Below are 13,115 nucleotides of genomic sequence, written 5' to 3' on the forward strand. Positions count from 1 at the left end.
CTGTGTGCCTGGAAGGAAAAGAGGGGATTGTTTCTGAGAATGGTAGGAGATGAGGTCAGAGAGGTAGCCCAGTGAAAGATCATATTATATTGAGCCTTACAGGCTGTGATAGCAACTTCACAGTTGATTCTGAGGGAGATGGGAATCCACTGGATGTTTAAAAGTTCAGTCTACAAAAGATTGGAACTTCAAAACAAACAAAAAACTGGTCCTTTTCCACAGATAGTTTTAGAAATTCTCTCAGTATTATATTATAAATTGTGATTTTTATAAATGCTTAAATTATTTGTAACTTAAAAGAAAAGAAATGCCAGAGTATATCTATCTGTATTGCAGATTTCATGCAGAAAGAGCTATTGGTATCATTACCCACATCCTACCTGAAGATCATCTTCTTTTGGCTTCTTCAAAGAGGGTGAAAGGTACCCTTTGTAATCTAGTCTCATATATATATATATATATATATATATATATATATATATATGTATGTATGTATATATGTATATATATATATTTTTAAAGATTTCCTTCGCTGTCAGTTATAATAGATGTCTACTCTCTGATACTTTAAAATAGATGGTATATGGTATAAAATAGGGGTATTTGTTTATTTCCTCAGGATTAGACTGCATATTACTAAAATAGCCAATTCACTGATTTAAAGTATTTGCCTACAACTCTAAGAATTTACAGTGGTTCATAATGAAAGATTGTTCACTTCTCTCATATAGCATTGTTAATAGGCCAGAATACATTTCTTTTGCCTCTTTCTTTACCTTTTCCTACCTTCCTTCCTCTCTTTCCTTTCACTCATTCATTCATTCATTCAGTCCTTTCTTTTGAGGAGGGGATGGAAGAATCACAAATTATTACTGTGCAGTGACATGGATAGGAAACTGAAGATGGGTTTTTCTCATACCTTCAGTTTTATCATGCAAGCTTCTGAAACTCAGTTTCATATCAGGTTACCCTTAATGTTGTAAGGCTCTTACCACATACCACTTTCTTCTTTTCTAATTAACTCTTCTGCAAATCACTACCAAGGCTTTCATTTTGCCAACATGATTGGGTCACCCATGTGGTAATTCCATGCATGTTGGATAACTTTTACCTTAATTCTGGAACTGGGTTTTACCTCCCCTCTAGGTTTGCATTTTTAAAGTCATGCAAGTAATACATGATTAATGTCAAAAATTAAAAGTTAGAAAAGAGAAAAAATTAAGTTACCTGAAATCTCATCAATCCAGAATCAACATTTTGGTGAATCTTTTTTTAGACTTTTCTTTCTTCAAATACTGAAATGAGTGAATAATTTTTTTTAGTTCTATAATCTGCTTTGTTCAATTAATATATTATCAACATTTTCCCATTTCAGTACCTGTAAGGTATATTTTTTTTCTAATGTTCTTAGCCTCACCTGTCTTATTGGACCTTTAAATTGTTTTTTAACCTTTTGTTCTTTAAAAATGCTACAGTGAACTAAATCTCTTTTTACTTTTGTGCACATGGACAATTTTCCTAGAAATAAAATTGCCTGGTAAAAGAATATGTGTTTTTAAGACTTTAAATGGAATTTGAGGGTCTTGAATGGGACTTTGAAGTTAAATTATCTTCTTGCCTGGTTTGATTGGTCAAATGAGGTAGGAGGAAACCAGTTCTTTTAGTTGTATTTGGTTAAAGGTTATATAATTTACAAAGTGTGGTTTCAAAATTTTCAGCAGTGCTTAGGTACTCCTAGACAACTTTTTCACAACTTTAAAAAATTTGCCTCTTTATTCTTGTCTGCCTTGTATTTGCTTAAACAACAAATTCACATCAGCAAAGCATAACAGGTCTGGTAAAATAGAGAGTAATTCTGCAAAATAATTTGTTGTATACCATTGTTTTTCTTAAATTTGAAATTCATTATACTGTGCAAAATAGAATGACCCCAAAAGTGTATTTTTTCATTAAAATGGAATACTTTCATTTTTACCAGTTCTGTGTTATGGGACATGGTTTATGGTTCTAAACCATAAGCATATATAAGTATATACAACTAACATTTGTAAAATTTAGTTTTAAATTTTATGTTCTGATTAGCTTTGATACATGGTTTGGAAATGCACTAATTTTATTGCCTTCTTATTCAGCACTTATTTTAGAGGAGATTGCAATTGACTGTCATAATAAAGAAACTGAACAGAGGTTGCTTCAAGAAGCTCATGATTTGCACCTGTCTTCACTCCAGCTAGCTAAAAAAGCTTTTGGGGAATTTAATGTACAGACTGCAAAACACTATGGAAACCTTGGAAGACTTTATCAGTCAATGAGAAAATTTAAGGTTAGAAGCACGTTTTACTATATTTTTCTCTCTCTAAATAATCCTAGGTAATAAAGTATAATCTTAAATAATAAATAAATCTTAAATAATGCTTCTTTAGTAATCTTAAATAATGTATACATTTATTATATTCCTACATTATTTCACATAAGAATTGAGAAAATGGCTAGTATAAAATGACAGGGACTTCCCTAGTGGCGCAGTGGTTAAGAATCCACCTGCCAATGCAAGGGACACAGGTTCGAGCCCTGGTCCAGGAAGATCCCACGTGCTGCGGAGCAGCTAAGCCCGTGAGCCACAACTACTGAAGCCTGCGCGCCTAGAGCCCATTCTCCGCAACAAGAGCGGCCACTGCATTGAGAAGCCCGCGCACTGCAATGAAGAGTAGCCTCCACTCGCCACAACTAGAGAAAGCCCATGCGCAGCAACAAAGACCCACCGCAGCCAAAAATCATAAATAAATAAAAATAAATAAATTCTTTTAAAAAGACAGTCAAAATATAAATAAAATTCAAAAATACAGACCTTAGAAAAATAAATATATCAAACCATAAAGACTAAAACAGTTATTATAGTTAGACTTAAAACATAGCTGTTAGCTAGTAGTTTAAGTACAGCACTTAGCAGAATGCCTGACACATAGTAGGTATGCAAGAAATATAAGATATTGCAACTGTTATTAATTGTAGTGATAAAAATTTACTGAATTTAGTTCCCTTTTAGAATTTTGGGTTATAGATTCTTATTATTGTCCATTACAGGGTCACAATAAGGAAGGGATGAGAGTTGCTGCTTAAGACTTTCATTTTTGTCTAAAAATCAGTTTACACATTCCTCAATTAACCTGAGTTTGGTTTGTTGGAATAAAAATTGTCAAAACTTCAAAAAAATAAAATAAAGTGTACTTCTATGTAAAATAACATACTATAGTGTAGAGTTTCTTAACAAGGTTCAGTTAAATTTTGGAGTGTATTAACTGAAAGAAGAAATTTTCTTTTTAGAATATTTTGATATTAATTTCTTCTAACAATTTTTTATTACAAGGACAGGTTTTCTTTTGTCATTTTGGTATAGGACACTATTACTTTCATCAGCTTATGTGCACAGCTTCCCCAAACCAGTAAGGCTTCCCATAGGCAACTTTGGGAAGAATATAGCATGTTCTCTGATCAGATTACCTTATGCCATCCATAAGACGTCTTTGGCATTTAGAAGAATCTTACTCATGGGGTAAGAATTGTTGACATAAGAAAAAGTATAATCTAATGGTTAATACAGCTTAATTATTTTTCAGGAAGCGGAAGAAATGCACATCAAAGCAATTCAGATTAAAGAGCAACTTCTTGGTCAAGAAGATTATGAAGTAGCCCTTTCAGTGGGACATCTGGCTTCTTTATACAATTATGACATGAATCAGTATGAAAATGCTGAGAAACTTTATTTGCGATCTATAGCAATTGGTAAGTTACTTTAAAATTTTCTTAGTCAGTTGGGGCTTCCCTGGTGGCGCAGTGGTTGAGAGTCCGCCTGCCGATGCAGGGGATCTGGGTTCGTGCCCCGGTCTGGGAGGATCCCACATGCCACGGAGCGGCTGGGCCCGTGAGCCATGGCCGCTGAGCTTGCGCGTCCGGAGCCTGTGCTCCGCAACGGGAGAGGCCACGTCAGTGAGAGGCCTGCGTACCGCAAAAAAAAAAAAAAAAAAAAAAAAAAAAAAAAATTTCTTAGTCAGTTGATTAGAGATCAACATGTCTTATATGTTGTATAGGGAAGTGTTATTATTAAGACTTAATGAGTTTAGAGCTGCTAAGGATATCCAGGAACCACTCAAATCATCTGAAACATTTTGCTAAAGATTATTTATTGATGTTGAAGCCACTGGTAAGAAATATGACAGTAGAGTGTCAAGTAAAGGCAAAAGTAGTTATTTTTAAATATTCGTGTAAACACTACCCTCAGCCCATCCTCTCCCTTCTTTTGATTTTAACATAGACCCAGTTTACCTGTTTTTTAACTTGATATAAATGAAATCATACAATGTATATGTTTATACACCTGGTTTCTTTTGGTGGACATCAATTGTGAGATACATCTGTGTTGTTCATATCACTGTTGCTTGTTAATTTCCAGTGCCGTGTAATATTGTATTGGATTAGTATATCATTATTTAATCCATTCTACTGTTAATGGATATTTGGAACATTTGAATTGTTTTCAGTTCAGCCCTATTACAAAATAAGATACTGTGGTCATCATCTGAATGTTGTGCCTGTTAAAACTCTTCCCCATTTTTTTTTTTTTTTTTTTTTTTTGTGGTATGCGGGCCTCCCTCTGTTGTGGCCTCTCCCGTTGCGGAGCACAGGCTCCGGACGCGCAGGCTCAGCGGCCATGGCTCACGGGCCCAGCCGCTCCACGGCATGTGGGATCCTCCCAGACCGGGGCGCGAACCCAGTTCCCCTGCATCGGCAGGCGGACGCGCAACCACTGCGCCACCAGGGAAGCCCTCTTCCCCATTTTTATATTGACTTGTCTGTCATTTTCTTATTGGTTTATAGAAGTTCTTTTACGGGCGCAGCCGCTCCGCGGCACGTGGGATCCTCCCAGTCCGGGGCGCGAGCCCGGTCCCCCTGCATCGGCAGGCGGACGCGCAACCACTGCGCCACCAGGGAAGCCCTATAGAAGTTCTTTATATACTTTGGATGTATCTGTTGGTTAAATGTGTTGCAAATAACTCTCACTCTACTGCTTCTTCCTTCCTTCCTCCCTCCCTCCCTCCCTCCCTTTCTTACTTTTTTGATTGGTTGTACCGGGTCTTAGTTGCGGCAGGCGGGCTCCTTAGTTGTGGTGTGCAAGCTCTGTCTTTTTTAAATTTTTTTAAATTTTTATTTATTTATTTATTTATGGCTGCGTTGGGTCTTTGTTACTGCGCGCAGGCTTTCTCTAGTTGCGGCGAGTGGGGGCTACTCTTCGTTGCAGTGCATGGGCTTCTCATCGAGGTGGCTTCTCTTGTTGCAGAGCATGGGCTGTCGGCACACGGGCTTCAGTAGTTGTGGCTCGCGGGCTCTAGAGCGCAGGCTCAGTAGTTGTGGTGCATGGGCTAAGTTGCTCTGCGGCATGTGGGTTCTTCCCGGACCAGGGCTCGAACCCGTGTCCCGTGCATTGGCAGGCGGATTCTTAACCCCTGCACCACCAGGGAAGTCCGCGTGCCAACTCTTGGTTGCAGCATGCATGTGGGATATAGTTCCCTAACCAGGGATCAAACCCAGGCCCCCTGCATTGGGAGCATGGAGTCTTAACCCACTGCGCCACCAGGAAAGTCCCTACTTCTTATTTCTTAATTGTGCCTTTCAAAGAACAGAAGTTCTTAGATTTTAATGTAATCAAATATTGCTCTTTTTTTTTATGGTTAACACTTTTTATATTATGTTTAGGAAATCTTTTCCTACCCCAAAGTCATGGAGATACTCTTTTGGAAGATTATCTTCTGGAAACTTTATTTTACCATTCACATTTAGATCCACAGTCCTGAAAGTGATTTTTGTTTATGGTGTAAGGTAGAGATCAAATCCCCCCAGCCCGCGCCTTTTTTTCCCTCCGTATGGATATACAGTTGACCAGGACCATTTTTTCAAAAGACTCTCCTTTCCCCTCTGCTGTGCTACCTTTGCCAATAAATCATATATCCATGTATGTGAGATTGCTGATTATCTGTAATATATTACCTTGCTCAATCCTGGAAGTCCCATATTTTCTGTGTATCTTTTTGCACAAATGTTCAGATACATAAATATTTTATTTTCCCTTTTATACATAAAAGGTGGCAAACTCTTGGTACTTTTTTGTACTTTACTTTTTTTTTTTAACTTAACAGTATACCCTATAAATGACTCCATGTCAGTTCATAAAGAGCTGGGAGCTCCCTCCCCTGTTTATAGCTGCATAGTATGCCTTGAATGGATGTTCCATAGTTGAGTGGATGTTCCATAGTTGATTGAAACAAATCTTCATTTGTTTCTAATATTTCGCACTTATAAACAATGCTGTAATAAATAGCCTTGTGCATGTGTATTTTTCTACTGTTGAAGGTGCTGCCATTCTTTAGATCTCTTTTAAGTCTTAGAGGTAGATTATGGGTAGGACTATGTTGGTGAATGCTGATAAAAGAATTGAATCTATTCCTTTTAAGGGAATAAAACGAAGCCACCTTGTTTTAAAGAACTGAGCTTGTGTTGTGGAAACTACTTGTTATTTCATTATTTATTTGAGTTTTCTTTCTTTTTCTGTTTACTTTCAGGGAAGAAACTTTTTGGTGAAGGCTACAGTGGACTAGAATATGATTACCGAGGTCTCATTAAACTTTACAACTCCGTTGGAAATTATGAGAAAGTGTTTGAATATCACAATGTTCTGTCTAACTGGAACCGGCTGCGAGATCGGCAGTATTCAGTGACCGATGCTCTAGAAGATGTCAACACCAGCCCCCAGTCCACTGAAGAAGTGGTGCAGTCCTTCCTGATTTCTCAGAATGTTGAGGGACCGAGCTGCTGAGGGAGGACCTCAGTTAACTAATTTACCTTTTCCCAGATTCCAGGGAATTCATACTGTGAAATCAAAACCATGTTGTTTTTTGGGGCTGGAATTTGCATTGAAACACTGGTCCAGTCCATTGACCCTATTTGGGTGATCCCTATCTTGCAGAGTGTCCGTAGGAATAAGCATATATTCAGTTATATTCAGCATGTACCGCATGTATAAGTAATCTGGCCCATATTTTCAACCTAGTAGAACAAACAACAGGAATTTTTTTTTCTTTTTAAAAAATAATTCATTTTGCAGAAAGCCTGAAAGAAAAAAAGAACCCCTAAATAAAACTATTTAAGAGTTTAAAAGAGTTGCATTCTTATTATGTAAGGATGATTTTAACAACTTTTTAACATATAATTCTTCCTTGAGGAGGTATTCAATACTGTATTGTAAAGAAATTTTATGGGGAAAATCTTTATATGCAGTATAGAAAAGTTAACACAAGTACTAATAGAAGAGGGACATCCAGACTTAGGTTTGGCTACCTTACCCAGAGAAGTGGATACAACCACTCCAGAGCTCTATTACAAGGGAAGGACTGTCAGATTCATCTGAACTGGACCAGTGTTGATCTGTAAGTAACAGGAAAGCTGATAAACCAGCAGTTTTAACTCTTTGGTTGTTTTGGTTTTGTTGTGTTTTTTTGGGGTACAAAAATGCAAGATGCTCTGATAGCGTTTGCTAACAGGACCAGGAGGATCTGAAAAGGACCAGCCTAATGTAGAAAGGGGTTATTTGGACCAGAGGCTTTAGATTATTATTTTAGCCCCTGCCTATACTTTTATCAGTAGAATGATTTCATTTAGATGTATAATGAAAAGTGATCATGCAAAAATTATATTCATGTAATAGACACCAAACTAGGGAAATTTGGCAATTTCAGTGGCATATTTTAGTCAAGGTACACAGATGGCAATGCCATAAGCAAGTCTATAAATATCTGCTGCAGCCATCTCCCTCATTTTAAGTGTTACCCTAATAAGCAACACAGTTAGCAAGTATATTGGCTAAGAGTCATGAAATAGCTCTTGTCCAGATGGGAATTATAGGTTACTGTGTGGTTTATGGGGATTAATGGAAAAATGAATTCCGAAAAACAGCAAGTCTTCTTAGAAATCCTTCATGTTTATGGTAAATACTAGTACAACTAGGTCATTTTATTTGAAATTCAAGAGTCAAGTGGAAAGATTCCCCTAATGATATATCTGTTTCACTAACTTGTCTTTCTGTTTATTGGGTTTTGATTTTTTTTTTAAGCCAGTCAGGTTATTTAATGTTGAGGTAATATTCAAATTTGAGAAGTTGTGACATGTAGCAATCCAAGAAACAAAAAAGGTCTTTTGCTGTTACCTCAGTTCTTATTATAGTGGCCTATTTGGTGCCTCTATAGTTAAGAATCAGGGTTTTCCCCCCTATTTTCAGGGGTTCATGACTTGGCTGTTAGAGATGTTGCTCCTGGCTAATGCTGGGCGTGGTCTGTGGGTGAGTGGATGTGTGCTGAATTTTGGTTTTCTTTCAACAGGCACGTTGGGGTGGGAGGGGGAAAAAATCTAAACTGTCCACCACGTTGACTACAGAAAAAGTAATGGGAGATTTCAGATAAATTTGATTTTAAACACTTTTTTGGACTTCCCAAATACAGCCTTGTTTAAAACTGTTATTTGCCATCTTGTTAGTTATGAGCCAGTGTTTTTAAGTCCCCAAGTGGGTGTTGACTAGGGGAGGTACCTAAAGAGATGAAGCAAGCCCAGACCCTAAGATTATAGCTATGTGATTTTGAAACCTGGGTTTAATCCTCAAATTATTTTTAATTTTGAAAAGAGTACATTGGCACACCTGCACCTCCCCCTTCTAGTTTATTACAATCTAATGCCAAGAGGCACCTCTTTATTAATTACCAAATAGTCTGTGTGACCAAGGACTAACATTTTTAAGTTACTCAGCTCTATCCTCATGGGCCTATATATTTAATACCTCCAAAGATACTTTAAGGATAGGCTTTGTATACTTTTGTTGGTTATTTAGAGTCCTGTGGTATGTTTGTGGTATAGGAATGTCATGGTAAATTGTTTTTCAATAAATATTTTGAAACTTATGTTTTCATATGAAGTTTTTTTTTTAATCTATATTTTTGGTTTTGTGCACATATAGCATTTCCTAGGATAAAATCAAGCAAATGACTTAAGGCCTCATCTTCTCTAATTCAATTTGAACTCAACTTAGCTCACACTCAGTGATAAAGCAACATGATATTTAGAAGCCTAGGATCACAGGGTGATAATATTAAATGGCAGCCAGTTTTTCTTAAAAAAAAAAAGTCATTATTGGTAGTTCCCCCTTATTGCCACTGCTTTAATGTAGTTTTCTGTAAATCCATATGCTTTGACTTAATGCAGACACTCTAGGTTGAGAAGGGAGATTGCCAGTTTCTGTTAGTGATGTAACTTAATGTGCTATTATTTCTGGTTTTAATGAAGAATAATACCCTAATAATTTTTAAGTGTGGGATTTATCCTTTCAGTAGGGATGTTTAGGATAAGTTAGGGAGGTAAATATCATCTTGATTTTTGGGGTTAGAAAAAATCTCAAAAGAATAAAATTACCTCACAATAGCCAATTGCTTGAACAAACTTTTTATATATGGTGGGGTTGTGTGTAAGAAATCCTAGACCAACTTAAAAGATTTTTCTGGAAGTTCAGCAAAGTAATATTAAATAAGGGGCCTTTGGTCTCATCCTTTCCTGGCTTTCATTTTTTCTCTCTTACCCAGTCTTTTTCCTAAAGTTTGGTGCTGCTCAAGTTGGGAGCCCTGTAACATTCGTGAGCCACACAGGTGGTCGGTCACTCCTACGTTCAGTTTAGGAGAGCCAGTTGGGTTTTTTAGACCATAATTTTTATGGGTCCCCAAAGCTGACTTTGCCCGAAGCGTTAGGACCCTTATTATCATCAAATTTCTGTCTCTGTTCAGCAAAAAATGAACTCATTATTGCTTTGGGGTAATCCCCACACAGGTGTGCTTTCACTTGTGAAAATGAAAGATTTGACAAAGACCTTTGTTCTTAACCTGTTAGAGAAGGGTTCATAATATTGTGAAAACTAGGTCCAGCGGCTGCAATCATAAATAATGAGAGTGCCATTTGGCTGCTCCTATAGTGCAGACAGAATGCTGAACAGTAAACACATGCCTAGAACATGATTGAAGCTTTTGGCCATACTTTACAGATTGAAAGAATGGTTTGCTGAGTAGCAGGTAGAGGCTTTCACCGCTATCCAAAAGTAGAGCGTTCCCATGAAACCTCTTTAAGCCAAAACAGATGAACAGCAGAGGGGCAGTTACCTTAGGACATGGCTTGCTAATGGATGCACAAAATAAACTGAGGTAAAGCACAGAAACTCGCACAGTTGTGGCTTGAAGCTGAGATACTGAGCGTGGTTCTAGGGGAGGAGCTTGGCAGTGCCACTCTTGCTCAGGGTGCCACTGCCTCTATAACAGCTGTCTGCAAAACAAGCGCTGAATGCTATTTTTGCTTTTCACCTTTTTTCATAAGAGTGAAGATCCTTTTGGATTTTTTTCGGTTAGCGAAAACAGGTGCTAATGTAGGTCTTTCATAAAAGCAAAGTAGCATAAAGTGAACTTTCAGAAAGCGGAGGATACCTGTATTAACTGCTACTCAGTTTTGTTGTCTTTTTCCCCTGAATTTGTAGCCTTGCTGCTTCCAAACTGTTCTGTTTCTGGATGGCAAAGTTACTACTGGAAAAATACTTATTTATAAGTAAAAACGTCTTTAGAGTTTTATTTTTGCTTTAAGAATTAACATGTATATTTCACCTCTTGGCTTTGGAGGACCTCAGTTCTTGCTAGAAAATTCCTTTTTTTATCTGACATTTGAATTAATCTCCAGCTTGAACACTAGTAGTTGTATTGTCCACAAATCTCAGGAATGTTTTAGGCAGAAAACTGGTTTTACCCTGTTGGTGAGCTGAAGGAGTGTGCTTTGGCATTTTTAAAAATAATGCTATTCTTTAATTACAGTCCTAGGCATCTATAGCATGAGTGGCCTTAGTGAGTTTTTTGAAGTGCACATTTTTTTTCAAAAGTAAAATTTAAGATTAAAAATATATGCTATATATAGGTATCTAGAAAACTTGGTTTGTGGTGCACAAGTGTTGGATCACTAAATAACTTTGCAGGTACCATTTGTGTAACATTACTCATTTCTGTAGATTTCTTTTATGGGAAGATACGTTGCCATGGTAACTAAAACTTTTCAATTTAGTTCCACTTTTATGATGTGAATGAATGCTATGTTTTATTAAATATTACCAGGTCAGTACTATTTTTATACTTTACTAAGCAACAGGGGATTTTAGTTTAATAGAATCAAAAATCTCTTAATGAAACAATTAAAAGCAAATCACTATCAATTCTTTACATGAAAATCCCCACTAATAGTGCCACAGTAATTTCTATAGAAATATCTAAGGTCATTGATAGATTTTTTTAAAGGCAATTAATTCTTCATTGTGTCAGAATGACCTTTCATGTCATCCTTATCACAAACTTGTAGTGCCCACCATTATTTGTAACCATTAAACCATACTAAGTATGTTTGTAACCAGCATTGTGATATATTCTGTACTTGTATTGCTAAAAATGAATTATTGACTTAATAAATATAGTGCTCCTGCATTCATAGTGTATGTTTCCAATTTAGTTGTGCTCACTTTTGGTTGGGACTTGGGATTGTTGAAACATCACAGACTTTTTATTAGAGAACAGTGTGAGAGAAACTGTCGGAACTAGAACAACAGTGTTCTTGTTCAACAGAAGTGAGCTGTGTGGCAGAGAAGACACATGGTAACAGCATCTGGAGATGGTGCTCGTGAAAGTACTTTGGAAACGATAAGCACTGCATTAATGTAGGGGACTTTCTGGTCTTTACGGTATTAATCACACCACTCTTATTCCTAGTCTTCTAACTCTAAAAGGCTGAGAATGGGTGATGAGACCTGGTGAAATTCTGCTGGTGACAATGGAGAAAACCCTGGGTGTGGGTTAGGGTTCAAGCCCTGCCTCTCAACAGTAGGAATTTGAGATATGTCATTATAAGCTTCTTTGTGTTTTATTTCCTCGTATGAATGGCGGGGTCACATTAGGTCTTTTTAAAAATCCACCATGAAACAGCATGAATCTAAAGCACTCAAAAACAGTTAGTTACAGGAAATGAGATTTTAAAAGATTACAAAGAAAATTGATCAACATTTAGACAAAATCCCACCTGCACTTGGAATTGTCAGCACTGACTTCATCACCTGCCACCTTTGGTGATAATGAATTTTTTTGTTGTTGTTTTTGTCTGTGCTGTGCGGCTTGCGGGATCTTAGTTCCCCGACCAGGGATTGAACCCAGCCCTCCACAGTGAAAGCATGGAGTCCTTACTGCTGGACCACCAGGGAATTCCCTGGTGATACTGAATGAATTTAAACTTTTTTCCTTTTACATCTCCATGACTTTGAACATTCTGTTTCCTCTGTTGTATGGAATGCCATTTCTTGCATAAAATCTCCTTCATCGAGCTGAAAGGACAAGGGAAGCTTTCCCTTAAAGCTTGAGTTGCCACTTCTTGGTACTTATGCAGCATTTTATTTAAAGCTTTGTTAAAGCCATTGTCACGACCATATGTACACCCCCGTTCATAGCAACATTATTCGCAATAGCCAAAAGGTGGAAGTAACCCAAATGTCCATCATGCTACAACATGGATGAACTTTGAGGGCATTATGCTAACTGATATAAGCCAGTCACAAAAGGGAGAGGAGAGCGAGTAAATACTGGATGGTTCCACTTACATGAGCTATCTAGAGAAGTCAGAAAGTAGAAGAGTGGTTGTCAAGGCTGGAGGGGAGGAAAATGGGGAGAAGCTATTAATGGGTGTAGTAGAGTTTCAGTTTTGCAAGATGAGAGTTCTGGAGATCAGTTGCACAACAATGAATATAATTAACAGTACTGTGTACTTAAAAATAGTTAAGATGGTAAGTTTTATGAGTCCCCACAATTTTTAAAAATTTCTGGACAACTGCATAAAATAGTTAAGCCAGACAGGATATATAAAGTTTGAAAAGAATGTGATCGCTTCCAGACAGTACCTGATTTTTTTTTTTTTTTTGCGGTACGCGGGCCTCTCACTGTTGTGGCCTCTCCCGTTGAGGA

General features: G+C 37.2%; 1 protein-coding gene across 1 annotated transcript in view; it reads left to right on the forward strand.

The window, feature by feature from the left end:
- APPBP2 (amyloid beta precursor protein binding protein 2) overlaps positions 1-11,588 on the forward strand; it is a 72,137-nt gene extending 60,549 nt beyond the window's left edge. Inside the window, exons 10-13 of the mRNA XM_024127636.3 lie at positions 337-422; positions 2,133-2,323; positions 3,618-3,783; positions 6,615-11,588. Coding sequence (XP_023983404.1) covers positions 337-422; positions 2,133-2,323; positions 3,618-3,783; positions 6,615-6,868 — 697 coding nt within the window. The 3' untranslated portion in view covers positions 6,869-11,588. The remainder of the gene's footprint in view (positions 1-336; positions 423-2,132; positions 2,324-3,617; positions 3,784-6,614) is intronic.
- Positions 11,589-13,115: the final 1,527 nt, after the last annotated feature.

The sequence above is a fragment of the Physeter macrocephalus genome, chromosome 14 (assembly GCF_002837175.3).
Source record: "Physeter macrocephalus isolate SW-GA chromosome 14, ASM283717v5, whole genome shotgun sequence".
Lineage (NCBI taxonomy): Eukaryota > Metazoa > Chordata > Mammalia > Artiodactyla > Physeteridae > Physeter > Physeter macrocephalus.